The 24,794-nt window shown below is 46.4% G+C and overlaps 1 protein-coding gene across 1 annotated transcript; it reads left to right on the top strand.

Moving 5' to 3' along the window:
• The first annotated feature begins 2,939 nt into the window (after positions 1-2,939).
• On the top strand, positions 2,940-14,791 carry CD40LG (CD40 ligand). The gene is made up of 5 exons (XM_035006543.1): positions 2,940-3,180; positions 5,044-5,175; positions 8,934-8,988; positions 11,000-11,062; positions 13,745-14,791. The coding sequence occupies exons 1-5, from the start codon at positions 3,025-3,027 to the stop codon at positions 14,119-14,121; spliced, it is 783 nt and encodes a 260-aa protein (XP_034862434.1). The 5' UTR covers positions 2,940-3,024; the 3' UTR covers positions 14,122-14,791.
• The last annotated feature ends 10,003 nt before the right edge of the window (positions 14,792-24,794 follow it).

The raw sequence follows: 24,794 nt of genomic DNA on the forward strand, positions 1-24,794 counted from the left end.
GCTAATCCCATTTCTGCTGAACATGCCAGGGCACTCGGTCCATCTGTTTCCCTGCGTCTGGTGCAGAATCTTAGGGGGTCAAGTCAGACTCGATAATATGGTCCCTTATAAGACTTAGAATTAACATTCTTTTTTTTTTTTTTTTAAGATTTTGTTTATTTATTTGACACAGAGAGAGAGAGACAGAGAGAGATGGAACACAAGCAGGGGGAGTGGGAGAGGGAGAAGCAGGCTTCCCCCGAAGCAGGGAGCCCGATGCCGGGCTCTATCCCAGGACTCTGGGATCATGACCTGAGCCGAAGGCAGACGCTTAACGACTGAGCCACCCAGGCGCCCCAGAATTAACATTCTTCTGGCAGTGTGAAGGGTGGATGGGGTAGGGCAGGAAGGGAAGCAAGGAGAGAAGTTCGGAGAGTACAGGTTAGTAATCTAGCAGAGAGGGGATGTAGGCCTGGACTCTGATGTTGGCACGAGAAAAGTGGTGGCGGTCAAGAAGCTTTGGGGAAGGGGCGCCTGGGTGGCTCAGTCGTTAAGCGTCTGCCTTCGGCTCGGGTCATGATCTCGGGGTCCCGGGATCGAGCCCCGCATCGGGCTCCCTGCTCAGCGGGAAGCCTGCTTCTCCCTCCCCCGCTCGCCCTGCTTGTGTTCCCTCTCTCTCTCTGTCAAATAAATAAATAAATAAATCTTAAAAAAAAAAAAATAGAAGCTTTGGGGAAGAAGAAGCCCCTGGGATTGGGGAGGAATCTGGGCAAGAGAGAGGGAGGAATCATGGACGGCTCCCAGGTCTCTGACTGTATAGTAGCACTGTACCTTGAGATAGGAAGAAGCTCGAAGGAGAACAGGTCTGGGTTGGAAGTGGAGTTAAGCGTAGGGCATGCAAATGTGAGGTGGCTTTGGGATATCCAGGTGGACATATTCAGAGGTAGTTATAAATCTGAAGTTCAAGGTTGTAGTTATAGATTCGGGGTTTATCACAATGAAGGTGATAGTGAAAACCATGACAGTGGATGGGAATCACTCAAGGAAAACGTGTAGAATGAGGAGCGGGGAGGGGAAATGGGAGGGGAGGAGAGGAGAGGAGGATGAGGATGGGCTAATACCGAAGTTTTAAGGGGAACCAAGGAAAACGGGCCTCACACAAAGAAGCATTCTGAGAGGCAAGGGGGGAAAGCTTTCAGAAGGCTGACAACAGAATCATAGATTAACAGACTAATAGAAAGGTCTCTAAAAAATGAACCCTAAAAAGTATTCAGCCCAAACTATTGAGCTAATAATGGTGGGAGCAGTTTCAGGGGAATGTTGGGGACGGAAGTCAGACTTCGGGAGGCTGAAGTTGAGGAAGTGGGAGGCAGGGAGATTGGACAACAACTCTTTCTGGAAGGTGGTCACGGGAACAAATCCTGACATTGCCTGCATCTCTGTGGTGGGCCCTTCAGCGTCCTCTCCCTGTGCACTTGGCCGAGCTAATCTTGGCAGGGCGCTTGCAGTTTTGGCATTCTGTAATCCCAGGAAACAGGCTTTGGGGAAGTCCTCGAGCCCATTTTGGCTCTCATGATCATTTTCCTTCAGTGGAACTCCGGGTACTTGTCTAAGAACTGAAGCCTCTGACCTGACTGATGAAAGTTTATCACGTGCACCTACTTGGCAGATGTAGTGAAAAGCTACACAGCTCTGGGCCCAAGGACAGGATGCAGGCGCGTGGGAGGGGAAGAGAGCAGGTGCTAACAATACAGAGAGTGTGCTTACCAGAGCACTTTGTTACATTTCCTATTGTCTCTCAAAACAATTTTATAGGAATCACCAAAGTGATCTTATCATGGTTTCTAGACCAGGTTGGGATGTGGGGTAGGGATTTCCATGGCTGCTTTCGTTTCGAAGGCAATCTAATAAGACGTCACAAAAGCCATTGAGAAATGCATAATCCTACACATCTCGAGGATGCAGTTCGTTGTCAAAACTTGGGGTGTTTTTGATGTTGTTACTGTTCTTTTGTTTTTTACTGGTATGTAAGGAGGTGGCAATTATTTGGAAAACTCATTATCTTTGGCTAAACAAATCCTCCAAATTCAGGATGCGTTGGCTATTGCTTAACACGTCTCAAAGATCTTTCGTGCACATTTTTATTTGATCTTTGCAGCAGCCTATAGTGATTTGCCTGAGGTCCATAGCCATTTGGTGGTAGAACAAGACTAGAATTCAGGTCTCTTAACTGGAGCCTGTTCTCTCTATTCCGAGCCATTACATCAGCATCAGGAGTTACCTGACAGACTGGAATGGTGTAGACAAGCAATTTGGCCAAGTCAAGCGAAGATTCAGACTTTAACCTCGATCCCAGGGTTTTGGGCCCGTTTCCTTCAAGACCCTCCTTCTCTTGACCCTTGAGAAATTTATGTTCTTTCAATTACCTGTCCAGCTAAATGTTTTTTTTAAATAACTGTCAGCACTCCTTTTTGCTTCGTACCATGTAGACTTGAAAAGCTGCTGGGATTTCATTGGGTTTGAAGATTAAAGAAGTCTTAAGAAGCAACTGGCTGGGGGTATACCAGTCATAAAAATCAATCCAAACTTTTGTTGACATTCGTTTCTTTCCCCATATGCCAGGTTCCCGGTTTGTATTATTAAGACTGAAATTGCTGGTGGACACATTTGTCACTTTCCTTGAAACTGGTGAACCCAGAAAACTAGCAATAGGAAAATATCGCCATTCTCTGTTAAGAAGTCTATGACATTTCAAGGCAAGAATGAATGTATGGAAGAAGAGACTTGTTTCTTCTTTACTAACAAAAGGGAAAGCCTGGAAGTGAATGATATGGGTATAATTAAAAAAAAAACACACAAAACCTTTACGTAACTTTTTTTTTTTTGCTGGGAGAGAAGACTACGAAGCACATTTTCCAGGAAGTGTGGGCTGCAACGATTGTGTGCTCTTAACTAATCCTGAGTAAGGTGGCCACTTTGACAGTGTTCACATGCTGCCTCTGCCACCTTCTCGGTCTGAAGATAGCATTTCAACTCTAACACAGCATGATCGAAACATATAGCCAAACCGCTCCCCGATCTGTGGCCACCGGACCACCCGCCAGTATGAAAATTTTTATGTATTTACTTACTGTTTTTCTCATCACCCAGATGATTGGGTCAGCACTCTTTGCTGTGTATCTTCACAGAAGATTGGACAAGGTAAGCTGAACCAGGAGCCCTTGTTAACTCAAGTTGGGGGTCCTCACTGATTTGCGGGTTGATTGGTTTTAGGTCTACCCAGATGATGGACAGTGGTGGGAGTTCACATAGCCAAAATGGTCTCGTGGCATAATGCTTGTCATCTAGTTAGTAAGGTCTCCTGCTCTGGTCTGGGGTCGAGAGCTCGGGCTCTGGAGTCAGACTGCCTCGGTTCCAATCCTGACTCTGCCCCCTATTAGCTCTGCGATCCTGGGCAAGTTATTTTATATTTCTGTGCCTCAGCTTCCACATCTGAGAAACGGGGAAGATAATAGTACCCACCTCGTAGATTAAATGAATTTAGCCTCATAGCAAGATTAGAGCGGAACCCTGCGCAAAGTGAGCACTAGGTGGGCATTAGCTATAATTCTTTGCTAAAGTTCTGTTTAAGAAGTAAACTCGTTTTTCTGATGGAGACGCCTTTTTTTTTTAACTGCTAAGAAGAAGAGTATGAATTTGATCTGAAACTTCCTAGTGTTTCAGATGAGCACAGACACGGATAAGTCCGGAATTTGCAGTCTTAGAGTAAAAGCGGCATTCTCTCTATAACTCTTCAAACACTGATTGTAGTTGCAAGCTGCTCAGTTTCCCTCTGAGATGTTTTACATTCTCAAGTGGCTGGACTTACAGGAACAAAACGTAGAGTAATTTAGGAGGTAGTTTTGCATCCTTAGGACAAAATACCTGTCGGGATTTATCCTGTTTCAGTGTGTTTACCCATTTCCACTGAGGGGCATTATTGGCTGTAACTGACAGAACATCAATCATATATGAAAAGGAGAAATTTGATGAATTATCTGACTGTTCCTGTAAGTCTGGACGTGGGGATTGTGGCTGTACAACATCTGGAGACTGCATTTTCTCAGGGATGTTTGAATGCCCTCTATTGGGATCCCATCCTAGAATTAACGCCATGAAGTTTTTCATCAGGATAAGGAGGGGCAGTGATGGTTGGGGCAATTCACTGGGTTACTCTGATTTTAGTTGAGTAAAGAGCAGGGTTCTGGGTCTGGTTGTTTGTTTGTGTTTGGCCTGGTGGGCTCTGTCAATTAAATGCCTGGACCTAAGCCTAGCCTCTATGGGGGGACGCGGTGACCACATCTACCAAAGCATTGAGGTGTGTTCTTAATGACAGTGGAAGCCACTGGCTAGGTGGATCTTGTTTTGAATTTAAAAATTTCATTTTAAAACAAGAAAATGGTCCAGAATCAGTTGATTATACAAGTGAATTCCATACATTTAATTATTCTAAGACATTGGAAAATAAAACCTCTCTCGTTAACTTTGGGAATGAAAGATGGTTTCCTTAAAAATGCAAATGTTTTCCACAAATACTAAAGTTAAAAAGAGAGAGATGTAATTAGAACTCTAGTTAATTGACACACATTGCAAATTAACTTCTTTTTATAACACACTGCAGCACCAACTAAAATGAAGTGGGCAAATGAGCTCAGTGGAAAATGATTTTAGACGCTGGGTTCACAATGACCGATCACTACAGAGCAATGACGAGTATGATCATTCTCGAATATTGCTGCTATAACACATGGGCAAAATGTACACTTTGTAATGAAATTTTTTTAGAATAGCTGTGATTTCTACCTAGAGTTTCGGGTAATAGGACATTTTAATTGCTGGCTTTTGTCAATTTTTTAATGGCTGATACCAAATAACGATAATCCGGTATAATAACTTTTATCCCCCATTTATATCTGCAAAATCCTCCTCCTGTTACTGATGCCATGGAAGTGATTGCAGGGACAGACATCAGTAGCCGCCTTCTCCAGAATTATGTTTCTCATGTCCATGTTATTTCACAAATAGATAGAAGATGAAAGGAATCTTTACGAAGATTTTGTGTTCATGAAAACGTTACAGAAATGCAACAAAGGAGAGGGGTCCTTGTCCTTACTGAACTGTGAGGAAATTAAAAGCCGGTTTGAAGCCTTTCTCAAGGTAAGGAGCTCAGTTGTTGGTGAAAGGGTCGTTGAAATGTTTTACTGCTTTTGCTAGGTCAGGAAATGAACGCTGACGATGTAGAAGTTCTGTAGACATAGGTACATATGTGCGTACGTATATACATGGGTATATGTATCCAATAAAAAAAAAAAAGGAAAAATGAAACCAAAATCCCATGTGAAAGGGAAAGGGAAATTGGAAGTGTGCACATTCGTAGGAATGTTCTTGAGAGGAATAAGAGAGCCTCTCTTGGGGATACTACACGCAGCTGCCCCTCTGAACATTATGAAACACACCGAGTTTGGCCCTTGGCATTTCCCTATCTTTCCATCCAAACCTTGCTGCCTTGTCACTGCGGACCCATGGTCCGGTCCCCATTTCCCAGGGGAGCGAGAATCACTGGCCGGCCACAGGGTACGGGCCTGCCCTCACTGAGGGTAGTAGGGACCTCTGAAGGCTGGGGCTCTCACACACAAACGAACGCTTCTCTCGTGACAGAGTTTCAGGTGCCATGAAAGCGAGATCTTTCCCTTTTATTGTGGGGAAAGGGGGATGGACTTTCTCAGTGCCACTCAAATCAGACCCCACAGAACACCACTTGCTCATGAAGCCAGTCCACTGTAGGGCCGGCCAAGCCCTGAGGTGGACAGAGGCCCCAGCGAGGAGTCACTGCAGTCTCTGGGGCCTGGAATAGGTACTGCAAACAAGAAGTCTTAGAGTGTTTACTGAGGATGCACTTACAACATGAATTCCATCGTCACGGACAAGGAGTCTAGAAGCTCTTTCTCCTGAAGCAGAACATCAGTCTTTCTGCTTGTTTCCCCTCTCAGAACACTGAGTAGAATACCCTTGGCCCTCAGCTCACTTTGGGGTCATGAATAGGAGGCGGGGTGGGGGGGGCGGGTAATCTGGATAAACCAACAGCAGTTAGTTCTCGCATATAAATAATGTTATCATTTAACCTGGGAGTAAAGGGCTTAAGATCTTATTTCTGAGCTTATTCCCGTCCTCCTACGGTAAAGACGCTAACAGCCTCGTCCTGGGTCACCTACAAGAATCAGAGTGCAGCCCAAATCTGCTGCTGGCTTTTGCATTCTTTACACTCATCTAGGTTCCAGATGAAGACTCCTCTTCATTGGCCAAGCTTGGAAATGAGTTGAGCTTCTCTGGTTGTCCGAGGATTCTGGCCAGTACTCTAGGGTATTGGGAGGTGTTGCAAATTTAAATGTGAAGAAAGCCACTTCCAGAACTACAGTTATTAATCTAAATATTTATTGGATATTTAATGTCCTTGGCCATGCGACCTCGGGCAAACGGCCTCATGTCCCCGGGCCTGTTTTCTCATCTATAAATGAGAGGGCTGAGGTTATCTGCCCTGACGTTGTGTGATTATATGATCAGCCTTGCAGCGAGAGTGCTGCTGGTTTTCCCCCTCCTCTCTCTTTCTTACTGAGAGTCTTACTGTTCAACGGCCAATTTCTAATGGCTTTATTTCAGGTCAGATACGTAAAACTTCCCAAATCAGCTACCCAAATTTCCATATTCTAGAAAGGCAGACCTTCTCAGGCCTGTCAACCAGGGCTCCTGACGTAAGGCAGAGGAAGCCCCTCGCTTCTACTGCCACAGGGGCGGGATCCTAGTCAGTGCCATGTGTCACAGAGTCCTCCGGCTTCTCAGTCCTGCCCCGAAGACTGACCCTCTTTCCAATGTCCATTCTCCTAAATTTCCCATTCTAAACAATATTTTGGACGACTTTTTTTTTTTTTTTTTTAATCCAGCCGGCCACCTGCAGAGTAACCCCAAATTGGATTTTCATCTTCTCAGTGAGTGTTAGCAGGGCTTTCTTTCTGGGCTTCACGGTCTGCCTGGGCCAGGACAACCAAAGGCTTGAATGTGGGTGTTCCAAATCATAGGGCTTGAAGGGGTCTTAGAAGTCACCGGATCCAATGATCAACCCAGGACTTCAGTCCTCTCCCCACAGCCCCCACCGAGTGGTCACCACGCTCTGTTGGGACAGCTCTAGTGACGAGTAACTCATTAGCTCCTGAGGCAGGTAGTACCAAGCTGTCACTTTGAGGGGAAGATGGAATTTGGGGCTTATGCTCCGGTAAGCGCAGGCAGCGTCTTGAAGAGTGTAATGTCACGGTAAAATCACGCCACCCCGCTAGCCTGGTCAGTTCCAGGGTCGTCTGCCCCCCTCCCCCGGGGCCTGAGATGTCTTTGATGGGGGTCAAAGCATTTCCTTTTCAAGGTAAAGGTCAACCTGTCCATACCTGCCGCATAGACTTCCCAGTAAGAGAGAAATCACTAATCTGAGGGTTTTCTGAAAGTCAACTTTGAAAAGTCCTTCAGTCGAGGTGGGGAGTGAAGGAAGGGGAGAAAAAAAGGGCTCTGGGGAGTGTGGCTGAGGGAAAGTTCACAGAAAGGCAAGGCTGGGCACATAAAAGACAAACTTTGCTGACTTCACGTTTTCATCTTGGCCAAACCCCGACACCAGTGCAACCACGTAGCCTAAAAGTATCTCAACCTCGATCATCACACTCCATTTTTGAGAAGACACTAAATACTCATTTGTTTACTGGCTGTCTCACAAACATTTTCCTGTCGCCGCACTTTCTCAGCTCAAGTGGAAACTTGAAGGCCTGTGGCCCCTGCGAGCTTTTTGAGGCGCAGGCTCCCCAGTAGGGCTCCGTGACTTTCACCCTCACATCTGGCAACCGAGCTGAGCCTACCAGGGACGCTCGACAGTCCCGACCCTAATTGCTTTTGGGGAAGGAAGGAAAGGAAGGGCCCTGTAGGAAATGGAGTCCAGTAATGGGAAGGCGCGCAAGACTTTGGTTATCAGAGGGGAAAATACTGCTGTATTTAGAGCCCAGAGTGACGGCGTGAGCTAAGCTGGCCTCTGAACGTGATCTCAGAGTTTCTGCTCTTGGCTTCAGCCTCAGACTCTTGGGTGACCTCGCGCCAGCCTGCTAAGCCCTCGAGGCCTTGTATTCAGTATCTTTAAAATGGCAGCCGTAGCCCTGATTCCCTTCCTGCTTGTGTTGAGGGCCATGCCCGTGAACTTCCCCAGTTGCTAAGTGAAAAGAAACCACTTAAGAAGTGTTGCATTTGCCTTTGAACACCAGCATCATTGGGAGATTACCTGGGTTTCCTATATGCTGATTATTCTAAATATATACAGGCTCCACAATGCGACCAACTGTAAGAGAATCTCCTCATCCCCTTGACAGGGACAAGACAATAAAAAATGCCTGAGGGTCTCTTCGTAGTCTGGAGTTTCTTCCCAAGGTCAAACGTACTATTACCTTTTCCTAAGAGATTTCAGATCAATTTTATTCTAATAGATACACGCCTTGCTTTATGTTTAATAATATTCTATATACCAGTTCCCAAGGTAGAAACGTCTCCCCATTCAGCATTATTTGTCAATACCCGTCAAAGGCAGGGAGACTGGGGTCATAGGAAGGGTCAGCGTCACAGCCTCTGGTCTGGAGAGAGCACTGCAGTGGAGATAATAGGGCCCCGATCCTGCCTCCAGGCTCACCCCTGGGCTTTCTGGGCTGTCAGCTCATCTGTCAGAGCCACGGGCTCCCAATCGCTATGATGGAATTAATGACAGGATCTAAGTCCATGTGATAATCCTCACCAGGAAGAGGCAATAGAGTCATGACAGATGCCAAATGAATGATACCTCTAAAACCCCACACCAGATTTCCTGTCAAAATGACCTTTTGCACTGATTCTTATTTTAGGAGATAATGCTAAACAAAGAAGTGAAGAAAGAAGAAAGCGTTGCGATGCAAAAAGGTAGGTTGCTATTTATCAGTTTTTGTGAATACTTAAAACCTAAAAGGAAGTTTTAGGCTGATCACACTGAACAACCCAGTTGTTAGAATTAGGGAACTCTTAGCCCTGGAAATAAAACAGGACTACAATGGCCAAATGGACACCTTCTCTGACACCTGTGATTTGGAAAGGCTTTGTCTGTGCACATGTATGGGCAAGGCTGTGTTCCTTTGATGCTGACCATACCAAGGATGAAGAAATGCCACTGTTTTCAATATCTTCATCAAAGCAACCACACAGCCTGGTGCCACCCACAGAGGATAAGATGACAAGAAAGTCATCGCTGGCATTCATCGCCCGGTGATAATAGCTTTGGGTGGGGAACCTTGGCCAGTGGAGTGTCTGCGATCAAGGAATGATTCTGTGTGACAACATTCCATTCTTTGCCCTGTTCTCCATGTCAGAACACCTCCAACATCTCAGGGTTGGAAGGGATCTTGACTGGAAGGAAGGGTTCTCAAACGCAGCGTCACCCACAGAGCACGGATCTCTTTCACAACCATCTGGCCTCTGATCCAACACGCCTAGGCACCTTCTAGCTCATTCATCATCCTGGTCCAACTTTGAATGGCTCTAGTAATTATAATAAGATTACTGTACTACTCAGAGAGAAGTCTTTCCTCCTCTGGAGTTGAAATTTGTTCCTATAATCTCCACTCACTGGACCCAGTTCTGCTCTTTGGGGCCATACTAAGCAAAGTAGAATTCTTCTAGGCAGCAGCTGTCCAGATGTTGAAAACAGCAACCATGGCCCCCCAGCCTTTTCTTCTCCAGGCTAAACCTCCCCAGTGTCTTCTACTGTTCCTCCCATGACCCTTTCCGGGGCTTCTCCTTTCCCTGTGCCTCCTGGAATTTAGCACCCCAAACACAATAATAATGCCTGGAGTGAGCGAGCAGCTGAGCATGGGAGAGATGGAGTGTTGGCAGACGAGTGTCATTCACAACGTCAGTGAAAACGATGCTATGGCTTATTAATACATAAAAGAAATGTATCCGTACAGAGATACGGATACTATTTTCTGAGGCAAAGAGAGTCCTCAGAGCTTGCTTTAACTGTTGCTCTGGATGCAATGGGCCATCTGATCTCCATGAAGTTTTTGTCTTCAGAATGACTGTAAGATGCGTTGAGTGGTACCATGTTGTCTGTGACTTACAGTGAAATTTGAGGAAATGGGGCCCGTGGGTGTTGCAGTCTTCAGGAAAAGGATCAACAACACGACCGGTTAGCGAGGTCATGCAATTTGATTCAATATTTATAGGGCACCTACGAACTTCCACACAGTCTCCGCACATGAGATATCGGCACATCGAATTAAAGAGCCAGGTTTTTACATGAGGTACAATAGTTTGGCCGGTTGCTTGACTGCGTCGGACACTGTTGGCGTCATACCGGCTAAGTGTGCAGACACCCCCTTGGGGCCCAGTGAGGTTCCCAATGGCCAGGGGCTGTTTCTTTCTTTTTTTTTTTTTTTTAAGATTTTATTTATTTATTTGAGAGAGAGAGAGAGAGCACATGAGAGGGGAGAGGGTCAGAGGGAGAAGCAGACTCCCTGCCGAGCAGGGAGCCCGATGCGGGACTCGATCCAGGGACTCCAGGATCATGACCTCAGCCGAAGGCAGTCACTCAACCAACTGAGCCACCCAGGCGCCCCCAGGAGCTGTTTCTAACAGCAAGATTCAAAATACGTTTCACCAAGACCAGGAGTTTTAGCCTGCGTCAATCTAGGTGAAGTGGAGTCAGGTACTGAACGACCATTAGAAGAATGGGATCAATGCAAATAGCCAATTGAGTTGTTCAGATTCTAGAAGCCAGCTTTCCCCTGTGACAGGGATTTCGGACCGTTGTACTCTTCCTTTTGTGTAACCTACTTCCGCCCTGTCTCTATGACATAGCTATAGGACTAGACCAGATAGTTCTGTGGGCTGTATGGTATTGCTTTGGCCTGACAGTTGGCTTTTGGTTTCATTTCAGGTGATCAGGACCCTCAAATTGCAGCCCACGTCATAAGTGAGGCCAGTAGCAATGCAGTGTCCGGTAAGTCCAAAGCCTCCGAGCTGGTCACCTGGGTGGGAAGGCTGGGATTCGCAAGCAGGACAGCCTAATGACCAGGCTCCTCTCTTCCTCTGGGGCCCAATTTACCAACCCACCCATACACCTCTCATATGCTATCCTTTGTCTTCAAAGTGCGCTCAGATGCACAGATGGGACTTGAAGGGACAAAAGGAGGTGGGAAGCAATCCCGATGTTCTCATTATGTTCTTGCTCAATGGCCGATTCTAAATGATGAATTGCTGGGTAGAGGGACCATTATTCTGAGAACATAGAAGAGATGGCAGGTAGTGACCTCCTGGCTGGGAGCATCCCTCATGCTAACCCCTCTTCGCTGTGGGTAAATGGGCCTCAGGGGGTACTTCCTGCCATCTGTCAATCCCTGTATGATTAACCCCAGCCTCACGGGGGCCAACCTCAGGGAAATTAAAGGTAAAATCATTCTGCAAAGATCAATAGGTGCCAGGACGTTAGATTTTCCAATGAAGTAACAGCAGACGACATACTGTAATCTTTTCAACTCTGAATAAGTTTATTTCCATATACGTTCTGCCATCATTCTAGCTCTTAGATCTTTTTTCCCAAACCCGTACCTTGAGAGAGCTGGTGCTGGAGAATGTGTCGCATCTGATAAATGGATGGAAACATGCCCGCGAGCACGAAACCCCCTCGCTAGATAAATGCAGTCTGAGGGCATCAGAGCAGTCTTGGAAAAATTTAGCACAGTGTTCCAGAAAGGAGTTCTAAACAGTGCGTGTGTGTGTGTGTCTGTGTGTGTGAGTGAAACACACATACAATGAGAGAGATAGACAGAGACAGAGACAAAGAGAGAGAAGAGGAGATACCACTTCATCTCTGAGGCGGCTTGGGCTTCTCAGTGAGCGTAACACATACATGGTTATCACGGATCATGATACGGAAGGAAGAGCACTGGATAGGAAGTTTTTGAACTGAGATTCTAGAACCGTGACTACCACTTGCTAGGTGACCTCGGGCAAGTCCCTTTCCTGCCGTGTCCCACCTCACTTACTTCACAGGGTCACCCTCAGCCTCAAATCAGCTGATGTGGAAGAAGGTCCTACTGTCATGTGGTAGACAAATGTAAGGTGCCGTTACTCAGCTTCCTTCACTATAGTTTAGATGTCAGAAGAGTCGCAGAAAGCCCTTCATTAATACCAGTTATTCCTACCATATTTAATAATCCTGCCAGGTAGCCATTCTCAGAAAATACACTTATGGGAGAACACCCCAGCTGCGGTGGCTTGTCCGGGGTGGTGGTCCACATGACACTTGCACACCCGGATTGCATGACCTCAACAGAGACACCACTTAGAAGAGTAGCTTCCCGCTGGTCTTTGCCCACCGGCGCAGAAATCCTTGCCCTTGGATAGATTTCATGGCCTCAGATTCTGCCAAAGAGTCCAAGATTGATATGGTCCCGGCATATTTCGGTCCGCCTCACAGGAGGTCCGCAGGGGATCAGGTGTGAAGACAACAACATCCCTCACCACCCCCCAGTCCTAACCCCCCCACTCCTGCCTGGTCATGCTGCCACAAGCTTGACCTGCACCCCACAGCAAGGACAAAGATTAGGTAAGGATTTACAGAGATAATCCTAGTGGACTGAAAGAGAACCTGCCCTTGGCTTCTCAAATGGCCTGAAAGTGAAAACATCATAAGGAAGTGTCATTTCTGGAGTGGTCCGGAGGGCCAAGACATGTCAGACATTTCAGGATGCCTTTCCTGTTACTAAAGGATGAATCTTAACAGCTTGAATCTCACACCCTGATAGATCGCCAAACAGGAATTTTTAAAAAGGGCTCAAGGAAGCAAATGATCGATACTTTCACTTCTCCCCAACCCCCACGCCCGGCAGTCTAGCTGGCTGTGGGAGCTGAGATTTGAAATCGGGTGCACACACTACTTTGAACCCACTCAACATCTCCACCGAGAAAATGGCACACCGTTGGTGGGTACTCAGGTTTAGCCACAAGAACACAGGTACTTTCAAGTTGGTGGCGCCCACTACAATGGAAGATCAAAACACACAGTGAAATGACAGGTTCATTTTCATACTTCCTTGCCTAATTTTAGTCCTTGCTGTGGGAGGCAGGTCGGGTTTGCGACAGCATGCGCAGGTAGGAAGAAATGGGGTCTTTCTTTTTGTCAGCTGAGGCTGAGCTGCATAGACCGGCAACTCTTTGACTTTGTAAGATCCAAGGAAGGCGAGATAGTGGTGTTCATATCAGCAAGGATTTTGTCCAAATGTCTTATAAGTGTGCATAGTTCAGGCCATGGAATTTTGAAATCACTCACACTTGAAGTTCAAGGGCAAATTGGCTCTAAACGCTCTAAAGGAAGAAGGAAACTCACTGTGCCCGGTTGCTGTATTTAATCTTCAAAACAAGTCTCTGAGAGACTCTGTAATACTAGCCCCGTGTTACAGATGAGAAACTAAAAGCTCAGGGCGATTGAGGGTCTTGGCGCGAGCTTGACTGAAGTCTGGATTGGAGCCCAGCTCCATCCGACTGTGAAGCCCCTGCCGATCGGTCAGCCCCCAACGATCACGCGTGTATGAAGCTGGTATCGAACCTTAGACTCTCTGTTCTGGAGGAATGGGAGCCATGCATGCCTCACCTCACCACGAACTCCCCCTCTCCGTTACAGTTCTCCAGTGGGCCCCGAAAGGATACTACACCATAAGCAGCAACCTGGTAACCCTCGAAAATGGGAAAGAGCTGGCCGTGAAAAGACAAGGACTCTATTACATCTATGCCCAAGTCACCTTCTGTTCCAATCGGGAAACTTCGAGTCAAGCTCCGTTTATAGCTAGCCTCTGCCTGAATTCCCCGAGCGGATCCAAGCGAGTCTTACTCAGGGCTGCAAACACCCGCAGCTCCTCCAAACCTTGCGGGCAACAATCCATCCACTTGGGAGGAGTATTTGAATTGCATCCAGGTGCTTCGGTGTTCGTCAACGTGACTGATCCAAGCCAAGTGAGCCACGGGACGGGCTTCACGTCTTTCGGCTTACTCAAACTCTGAACAGTGGCCCCTCGCAGGCTGCGGCTGAGCTCATGCTGGTGGCCTTCGTAATACAGCAAAGCAGTTAAGGCCACCCCCTGTTGAACTGCCTATTTATAACCCTAGGACCCTCCTCGTGGAGAACTATTTATTGTACACCCCCAGGCATGTAGGGCTGCGGGCATCCAGAGAGTCCCATGAAAAGACGAGACCATTATGCGCAGATGGAATTGTGAGTAAACGGCAGATCATTAGTCAAGTTTCATTTCGTTTCTTTGCATGCAGTGTCTTTCCGTGGATAATGTATTTGATTTCCCAGCGAAGACGCGGAAGGGCGACGGGGAGCCTCAGCCCTGGGTCCCCGCGGCCCTGATGGAGGGGGCAGGCTCTAGAAAGTCTGATGCAGCGGAGAACTGAAAAACCCTGCCCCCACCAGCCACCCTGACTCTCATCCTCTCCCTCCTCCGCCGCCCCGCCCCCCAGACACACACAGCCAGGCTGTTGCTAATCGGTTATCTTATTTCAACCCTGTCGCGTCTCCAGCACTGTAGGCGGGAGGGGAGAGCAGAGGCGGAAGCTCTGAGGCTGCCCACTCCTCCTCCCGAAATGACTGTATTTAAAGGAAATCTCTCGTATCTACCTGCAGTCTCCCTTGTTTCCAGAGTGAACTGGTGATGATCTTGTTATTTATTTTTTGAATAATAAAGTGCCCTTAATGTTATTGTTGTCATCTAGCACCTAAAGCCCTCGGCCAGGCTGGGCGGGAAGGGTGGAGGAGGAATTGTTCGGAAGGGTTCTTCCCAACCTTGGTGAGGGGTTCATAAACTCGGTTCTCAAGCTTCTTGCACCACTAAATATCTTGGCGACCGCACCCTGCCTGGCAGTCTCCGATAGGCTTTGATGGATTGACGTGAAGCTCGTTCGGTGAAAAGCAATCTGGGTCTTTATTTCCAGCCTGCTCTGGAAAGGCTGCAGGGGATGAAAAAGAGACTTTTTGTTCTTGATTAATCACGGCTAAGCGAGGCTGGAGGGAGGGCCTTCAATGAGAAGCAGTTGCTGATCTTTTTCATAGCTGGCTAGGTGGTTCTACCTTGGGTGAGAGGCAATGGAGCTGGGACAAACTGGGGAGAAGTACTGGTCCCCTGTTCTTCCACCGAAGCCAACAGAGCTATTCTTGGTCACCTCCAAGAAACCCGGAGTGGCTTGTTCATTTTTATTGGTAGAGTTCGTTGCTTAAAGCAAACACCTAGGTTCAAGCAGGAAAATATTACTGTAGGAATAGGAAAGGGGAATGGGGGGGGTCCACTCTGCCCACCGGCCCTGCTCTTTGGTCCTGTGGACCACACAGCCCCTCCCGGACTGAGTGACTTTGAAGATGTCCTAGCATGAATTGCTAACACCAGGCTGAAATCATGCTAGTTGAACTTGCTTGGCTGCATACCGTCTTCAACGAGAGAACTTTGGTATGAGCAGAGGTGACATTGCTTGATTCAGGGACTCCTGGATATGTCCTCAGTGCACGGGACACTTGAAGGAAGTGGGGCAGGGGCATGGCAGCAAGGAGACATTGGTCATGAGATTCTCATAGGTATGGGGCTCCCTTAGGAAGGTCAGGACCCCAGGTCCAGCTGAGAAGAGGGCCTGGCCCAGTCCACAGAGAAGAGACAATCCACGGGTCATGATTTTCCCTCCCTCACGGTACCTGAGTGCCCACTTTGGGGAACAGTTGTACTTGCCCAGCTCGCCCGGGTGAGACATGGGGGCGGGGGTGGGAAGAGGCATTACCCGTTTAGTAGGGTTCCTGCGAAGGGAATCCATGTCCAGCCTGGACAAAACTTTTATAGTCTTCGTATACTCACACGCTCTGATTTAAACATCGCCCTTGCACTTCACCCTACCTTCTTCTTTGGACATCATATCTCCCAATTATCTCTGCCTCTGGCAACCAAGTTGCTAACGATATCTGTTATCAGAAGGAATGCTATAGGTACAAAAACTACATGTTCTAGTCTATTTCTTCTGCTCACATGCTTCCTACTGCTTACTAAAAGACACCTCCCAGAGCTCCCATCCAGAACTGTCCCCTGCATGTCAGCCTCACCTAGCCAACTGCCTTCAACCTCTCAGACTACTTCCTCATGAGGTCGCCTTGTCCTTTCCAAGAACTCCAGTCCCATCCTTTACCCTCGTATCTTCCTGTCCTACATGCTCACAGTGGGCTGTCTCCTCAACCCCGCCAGCTCATGGGTTCAACCACCACCTTCATGCCTTTAGTCCTGACCTGCCTCCTGCAGTTAGTCCCCTCAAGCCCAGTGCATCCAAATGGAACTCCTAATCTTTCCCCCAACACAACGGGGTCCACTTTGCCAGTGAATGGCAGCCTCATCTGCCCTGCTTCCCAAGCCAGGAACCTGGCTTGACTTCTTACTGTCCTCACTCCCATGTGCAATCCTACCAGCATAAATACATCACCCCTATTTATTAGTCTTTAAATTAATCTACTTCTTTCTATCTCTGCTGCCACTATCCTAGTCCCACTACCGTTCATCTCTCTCCCAGAATACAACAACAGCCTCCTAGCCTCCCTGCCTCTACCATTGCTCCCTCTCATTCATTCTCCATGCACCACCAAAGTGAATTCTCAAATGAAAGTCTGATTTGGGGTGCCTGGGTGGCTCAGTCGGTTGGGCAGCTGCCTTCAGCTCAGGTCATGATCCCAGGGTCCTAGGATCAAGCCCTGAGTCAGGCTTCTTGCTCAGTGGGGAGCCTGCTTCTCCCTCTCCTTCTACCCCTCCCCCTGTACTCTCTCTCTCTCTCTCTCACTTGCTCTCGCTCTATCTCAAATAAATAAAATCTTTAAAAAAATAAGTAAAAGTCTGATTTTTCCACTCCCCTGCTTCATCATCTCCTGCAAATACCTCTCTCAATGTCTTAGGTTCCAACCCTCAGTTCCGCCAAGCAAGGCTACACGTACTCTCCTGCCTTGGGACCCAGGCATGCTGTTTGCTTGGAAGCCCCATCCCCCTCCCCACTGCACCCTGCATTGAGCTTCACGGCACTTACCAAAGTTGAGGTTTTTCCTACTATGCTGTGAGCTTTTTGAGAACCAAGACCTTGTCCTGTTCACTTGCTCATGGTGACTCCAGGGTCCACCACAGCGCCTGGCATAGAATTGGCCCTTGATTCATTATATGAAGAAAAAAATGAATGAATAAATGCCCCTGCTTGTAACTTGGTTAAGTAGTTCATGAAATAATTCTGGGTGTTGGATAAAGCATAAATTTGCAATACTGTAAAAATATTTTATGTCCACAACATGTATATGATAAAACTGTACTCGAGGAGCACAGAATGACTGTGAATTGTACTGTAGATAAAAATAAATAATCTCTTTTTCTGGGGCGCCTGGCCAGCTCGGTCGGTGGAGCATGTGACATTTGAGCTCGGGGTCCTGAGTTCGAGCCCCACGTTGGGTGTGGAGATAAAAATAAAATCTTTAAAAAATAAATCATCTATTTTTACTATATGGTTCATGATAGTTTGCAAAACAGTACATGAAGTTGGTCCAAACTTCACTTGAACATTTTCAAAGTTGTTCTAATAAATGATGGGGACTTGAGTACCTATAATATTCTGATCATAAGTTATCTAATATCATCCCATTTTTATAAACATGTTACTTTTACATTCCATCTAAGGGTTGGCAGGAAGGGAATGCTTGAAATGACCACTGATTTTTATTTCCAGGTAAAGAGAAAATGAACAAAGTACGCAATATCACTATCACTCTTACTTGGTAGGAAGCAAATGTCTAAACGATGCAAACAGTGTGCCCTAGCAAGCTGTGGGTACGGGGCACCCCAGTTAAAGGAAAACAACACATAGACTCCCGGGATCCAGGAGGGAACGCATTTCACGCTGAATTTGACTATTTCCACAGGGCCTGATGCCACTGTGTTGGAGGCCACGCTGACGTAGGCCTTTAAAGCAGTCTGAAGTAAGAGATGCAGAAACCTGGAACATGAAGCTAAGTAGAATTTTTTTCTCTCTCTCTGAAACACATTTCCAGTTAAAAAAACAAAACCAGGCATGCCTGGATGGCTCAGTCAGTTAAGCATCCGACTCTTGATCTCGGCTCGGGTCTTGATCTTGGGATCGTGAGTTCAGGCCCCGCATTAGGCTCCACGCCGGGCATGGCCTAATTTGTAAATAAGTAAGTAAGTAAGTAAATAAATAAAAACGTTTTTTAAAAACTGCAGAAAGGGGCGCCTGGGTGGCTCAGTCGGTTAAGCAGCTGCCTTCGGCTCAGGTCATGATCCCAGAGTCCAGGGATCGAGTCCCGTGTTGGGTTCCCTGCTCAGCAGGAAGCCTGCTTCTCCAGCTCCTTCTGCCTATCTCTCTCTCTCTCCCGCTCTCTCTCTCTGTCAAATAAATAAATAAAATCTTTAAAAAATAAATAAAACCCTCAGACATAGTCATTGTAGTGTAGTGATTGCATCTGGAGTCAGAAAGACACCGTCCTAATCCAGGCTCCGCTCTTTTACCACCTTTATAACCATGGCAAGTCATTTCTCCTCCTCTGGGCCTCAGGGTCCTTGCCTGGAAAGCAAGGTTTGTGAGGGTTTAACGAGATCATTCACAGAAAGTCCCCAGCAGAGCCTGCTCTCTGGAACAGAACACCAGTCTGAGACATCTGAGACCAAGGAAAACAAGCCTCGCCCATTGTAGTAGACCAAAGACCACACCCAGTTTGAAGGAAAGTAAAAGAAAAAAAGGCAGGGGATTAGATCACAAACCTAACTACAGTAGACTTATGTGTAGCAAAGACTCTTTCTTACGGTTTCATTGTCAAAAACAATGAACCACTGGAGGCTTGGGGTTGCCAGATATGTCAGTTGGCTTGAGCAGTTCCACATTTAGCATATTTAGGAAGGTTTTTTTTCTTTCTTCTTCTTCTTCTTTTTTAGTTTCAGGGGTAGAATTTAGTGATTCATCAGTTGCATATAACACCCGGTGCTCATCACATCACGTGCCCTCCTTAATGCCCATCCCCCAGTTACCCCATCCCCCACCCCACCACCCCTCCAGCAACCCTCAGTTTGTTCCCTGGACTTCAGCATCTCTTATGGTTTGGCTCCCTCTCAATTTTCATCTTATTTTATTTTTCCTTCCCTTCCCCTGTTCATTTGTTTTGTTTCTTAAATTCCTCACTGTTGGTGGGAGTTCAAACTGGTGCAGCCACTCTGGAAAACAGTATGGAGCTTTCTCAAAAACTTAAAAACAGAACTACCCTACGACCCAGCAACTGCACTACTAGATGTTTATCCAAAGGATAAAAACATAGTGATCCGAAGGGGCACATGCTCCCCGATGTTTCTAGCAGCAACGTCCACAATAGCCAAACTATGGGAAGAGCCCAGGTGTCCATCTACAGATGAATGGATAAAGAAGAGGTGGTTCATATATACAAGGAAGGTTTCTTTTAAAAAAGACTGTGATCATTGCTTCCCGATCTAAAGGATATCAGCACACAAATGTACCCCTTCCATGCCACACTCCTCTGAGTAACCCCGATAGGCAACTCGGCAACTCTCAAGAACACCAGTGAAACACACAGCGGGTTTCCCATCGCCCACTCCTGGAGTTACACTGAATTACCTTCCCACTTCCCTGCCAACGTAACCCCACTTAAAGTCCAATAATTTTTGTCACAAACTCTGTTCCTATCTTCTGTACTTCTCTGCTGTAAACCTCTTTGAAGTTCAATGTGCAACCTTTAACTCAGATTTTTTTTTTAAGATTTTATTTTAATTTATTTGAGAGAGACAGAGATAGGGACAGAGATAGCAAGAGAGAGCACGAGCCAAGAGGAGAGGGAGAAGCGGGCTCACAGCTGAGCAAGCAGCCCCACTCAGGTCTCGATCCCAGGAGCCTGGGATCGTGACCTGGGCCGAAGGCAGACGCTTAACTGACTGAGCCACCCGGGTGCCCCTTTAACTCAGATTTGATTCCCATTTCTTGTTACTGGGTTTCTTTTCATCCATCCACGCACCCATCCAACGCTGATTGACGTTATACCTTCTGTGCTAAACATGAGACGAATGTGATCCAGTCCCTGCCCTCAAGGAGCTTACAGTCTTCTGCATATCAGGGGTGCAAACATTTAAAGCCCAGGGTCCACACTGCAGCAGGGGTTAGGGACCAGTGTTGCACGTGATACACGCGGAGGACACATGACTCAGACAAGCAGAGGAAGGCCGGTGTCAGGAAAGGCTTTCCGGGAGTGGTGGCACAGAAGGGTTCAGGGCAGCTCCCAGAGGGCCTTGCGTGGGAACCAGTCTGCTTTCCTGGAGGGGCTGACTCCACAGCATCCTGGGCTACGGCATGAGCTCATGCGGAAGCCCAGTCAAGGAAGAGGCCCGGAGCTCATTTGGCAGAGATAAACCGCCCTTGGGCCTGCTTTCCCGGAGGGGCTGACTCCACAGCATCCTGGGCCACGGCGTGGCTCAGGTGGCCCGCGGGGCAAGTTGTGAGAAGGTGGCCAGGAGGCTTGGGCCACAGACCCTGCAGGCTCGGAGGCCGCGGACCGCTTAGACCCCCAGTTGGCTTCTGTTATGGACACTAAGGCAAGTTTTCACAGGTTTCCCATTCAAATTATTTGGAACATTTGCTCGTTCAACAAATGTTTATTGAGTAGGTACGATGGGCTGGCCCCTGTACCAGGCCCTGAATTGGCAAAGGCGACAGGAGTCAATCCCTTAACATTTCATGTGGGAGAAGACCCAGGCAGAGGCTGCACAGTTCAGGAAAAGGGCTGTTGGAGTCTGGATTCCCTGAGGAGGCCAGACTTGAGCTCACTCTTTTTTTTTTTTTTTAATAAATTATTTCAAAGTTACAGAGAAGTTGCAAAAATAAGAGTATAAATAACAGTGTATCTTTTTCCTGAACCACTTGAGGGCCTCGGTGTATTTCCCGAGAATAAAGATATTCTTCTTTATAAGCACAGCACAGGTTTGGATTTTTTTCAGCAAATGGAATAAATGTATTCGCTCTTCTTTAAGATTTTCTTAATAACATTTGCTTTGCTTTGGCTTACTTAATTGTAAGAATACAGCATAGGATACATAGAACATACCAAATATACGTTGACTGTACGTTATCAGTAAGGCTTCCAGTCAACAATAGGCCATTAGCTTAGTTTGGGTGGGAGGGGAGTCAAAATTATAGGTGGATTTTTTACTGTGGGGGCGTCAGCGCTCTTACCCGCAGATTGTTCAAGAGTCAACTGTACACTTACCAACTTCCATAAATTTAACATTGATACTGATCTGCCATTTGTATTCCAATTCCATTAAATGATACAATAATATCTTTTATATCACTTTGCCCTTCCAGTACAGGATCCAGTCTGGGGTCAGGCACTGAATCTAGCTGTCATGTTTCTTCAGTTGCTTTTCATCTGGAACATTTCCACAGCCTTTCTTTGTATTTAATGACATGGACATTTTTACCTTAAATAATAACAATCTCTCTTCCTTAAAAAAAAAAGAATGTTCCTTATTTTGAGTTTGTCTGATGCTTCCTCGTGGTCAAGTCCTAGTTATGCTTTCCTGGATGGCAAACCACATACATGATGTTGTGTTCTTCTCAGCGTATTACATCTGGAGTCACATGATGGCCATTTGCCTCTCATCGCTGATGTGGATTTTGATCACTTGGTGAAGGAAGGTGTTGTCTAGTCTCTGCACCCTATAGTTATCATTTTCACCTTTGTAACTAGTAAGCAGTCTTTGGGGAAACACTTTGAGACCACGCAAGTATCTTTCTCATCATCAACATTTTCCCCTTTATTTAGCATCTGAGAGTCATTTTTGCCTGAATCAGTCTTTAGTATGATGGTTGCAAAATAATGATTTTCCAACTCTGGGGTTCCTTCTACATTTACCAGTCAACACTCAGCATGGTCCTGTAAACAAGAGCTTTCCCTTTCTCCCCACTTACTTATTTATCAGCATGGACTCATAGATTTCTACGTTTTTCAATGTTTTCTAATTCATTACTATCCTTATTTTGGTGCTCAAATTTACCTTTATTTGGCCAGTGGGAGCCTCTTCAAGTTGGCCTCTGTGTCCTTGAGATGTGGCCCTGTCAGATTCCTTTCTTAGCATTCTGGTACTTTCTGGCACAACAAGATGTCCCAGGCTCATCTTATACCTTCCCTGCTTCAGCCATAGAATCAGCCATTTCTCCAAGGAGCTCTGATTCCTTTCAGTACAGAGTATAAGTGTTTAGAAACCAAGTTCTGGGTACTAACTGTGTTCCTTGCTATTAGGGTGTCACTGCTCCTAGGAAATATATATATATATATATACACACTAATAACTATAAATATATATATTTATACACACTCACACAAAAGCTGTCAGAGTTAGCAAATAAAAATTCTGGATACCCAGTTATATTAGAATTTCAGGTCAACATTGAAAAACTTAGTATAAATATATCCCATGCAATATTTGGGACATGATCTATACCAAAACAGTATTTGTTGCATCGCTGAAATTCAATTTTTTTTTGAAATTCAATTTTTTTAAGTAAGCTCTAAACCCAATGTGGGGTTTGGACTCAAGACCCCAAGATCAAGAGCTGCATGTTGTACTGGCTGAGCCACCCAGGCACCCAGCTGAAATTCAAATTTAACTGAGCATCTTGTATTTTATCTGGCAATCTTAATACATACAAACATTCATAGTGCATACATATAAATGTACACATACACATGCAGAGACACACATATATACAATGCATTTTAGAAATCATGAGTTCACATCGATACTTGAGCTGACTCTAAATGGAAAGGAAAGAATTTGCTTGATGGACAGGGATGGGAAAGGGATTTTAGGCAGGGCAAAAGGCATATTACAGGACTTAAAAGAAATTCATGGAGATTAAATTTTACTGTGTGGTGGTGAGTAGCAAGAGATTAAAAAATTTTTTTAAAGATTTTATTTATTTATTTGAGAGAGAGAGAATGAGAGAGAGCACATGAGAGGGGGGAGGGGCAGAGGGAGAAGCAGACTCCCTGCTGAGCAGGGAGCCCGATGCGGGACTCGATCCAGGGACTCCAGGATCATGACCTGAGCCGAAAGCAGTCGCTTAACCAACTGAGCCACCCAGGCGCCCAAGAGATTAAATTTTTAAACAGATGAATGACACTGACCTCTTAGGTAAGCATGCTCCTGGCACCAAAAAGGACAGACTAGAGAAGGTGGCCCAAGAGGCAAGGAGACGCATTAGTCCGAGGGAGAGATGACAAGTGCCAAAAACAGGTGATGGTCAAGAGGACGGAGAGGAATTCAGGAGACACAACATTGTTAAAAATGTTAAGACTGGATGACTGGACTTATAAAGGGTTATAAATTTATACAGGGTTGAGGGAGAGGATGGAGCAGAGGATCATGCCCATTTTCCTGACTGGGGCAACGAAGTGCCAGGGGTGCTGTTCACTGGGATGGGAAACATTGGAGGAGCAGATCTGGGAATAAAAATGAGGAGTCCAGTTTTGGACATGTTGAGTTTGAGGTGCTGTAGGACACCCAAGTTGAGACTGTCTAGGAAGTAGCTGCATCCATGGGTCTGGAGCTCAGGAGAAAGATCAGGATGGAAAACTATGGACATGGGAATCATCTGCATTTTGATCAATGAAGTTATAGGAGTACACGAGGTTGTCCAGGAAGAGGCCATAGAAAGGAAGAGAAGAAGAAAAGTGTCGAGGATCAGCAAATGTTCAAGGGACAGGCAAAGGAGGTGGAGCCAGCAAAGAAGACAGGGGTGGTCAGAAAGGTTGAATGAATGTCAGAAAAGTTGGGATCAGGAAAGCCAAGGAAGGAGAGATTTATCAAGGAGGAGAGGGTCAAATAACGTGGAGAGGTCAAGATAGGAACTGAAAAGTGTTCCCTGGATTCTTCAATTAAGAGCTCATTAGTGACTTCACGAGAGTAGGTGGCTGAGATAGTAGCCTACTTAGCAGGTGCCAAGTACAGAGGAGAAAGCATGGTGGAAAGAGCACGGATCCCAGAGCTGGACAGACCAGGGCTTCGAATCCCAGCTCCACACATACTAGCATCTTGTTCAACATCTGTGCCTCTGTTCCTTTGTAAGATGGGGCTAACCAATACCTCATAGGGTGGTTGTGAGGGTTTTGTGAGCTCAGCCATATAAAACACTTGCGATAGAGCCTAGCACATGGAGGTGTGATACTGTATCTACTGCTTCAGAGTAGGAAACAGAAACTGCCAAAGGCATCCCAAGCAGAAAGGTAATACTCGGTGCCTACAAAATTGTTGGCAACAGAAGTGGAAGTCAGGGGGCTTCCATTGGACTAATGGCTTCAAGGTCATTTTATTGTAGTTGTGACCCAAATCTAGTTCAGGAAGTTTCTGCTCCACCACCGCTGCCATGACAATCTCCCACGCACAAAGCTGTGAGTGGACACACTGGAAGCTAGAGTACGGAAGCCACAAACACATCTCTGGAACTGCCCGCCAGCCACCAAGCCCAGGAAGATGTCCTCTGCCTAACGTGAGCCTTCCAAACATCGTGCAAAGGCATCTCATTGGCAGAACTGAAAATGTATCAGAACCCACATTGTATAGAGAACCCTAGCTGCAAGGGAGTCTGAGATAGGTCTTTCT

This window comes from Mirounga leonina, unplaced genomic scaffold (assembly GCF_011800145.1).
Source record: "Mirounga leonina isolate KUSES-001 unplaced genomic scaffold, KU_Mleo_1.0 Mir_101664, whole genome shotgun sequence".
Classification (NCBI taxonomy): domain Eukaryota; kingdom Metazoa; phylum Chordata; class Mammalia; order Carnivora; family Phocidae; genus Mirounga; species Mirounga leonina.

Bases quoted from the DNA above. Each gene is read 5' to 3' on its own strand.
- CD40LG (XM_035006543.1), top strand. From the start codon at position 3,025: ATGATCGAAACATATAGCCAAACCGCTCCCCGATCTGTGGCCACCGGA. The intron at 3,181-5,043 runs GTAAGCTGAACC...TTTCACAAATAG, and splicing joins TTCACAGAAGATTGGACAAG to ATAGAAGATGAAAGGAATCT. The intron at 11,063-13,744 runs GTAAGTCCAAAG...TCTCCGTTACAG, and splicing joins CAGTAGCAATGCAGTGTCCG to TTCTCCAGTGGGCCCCGAAA.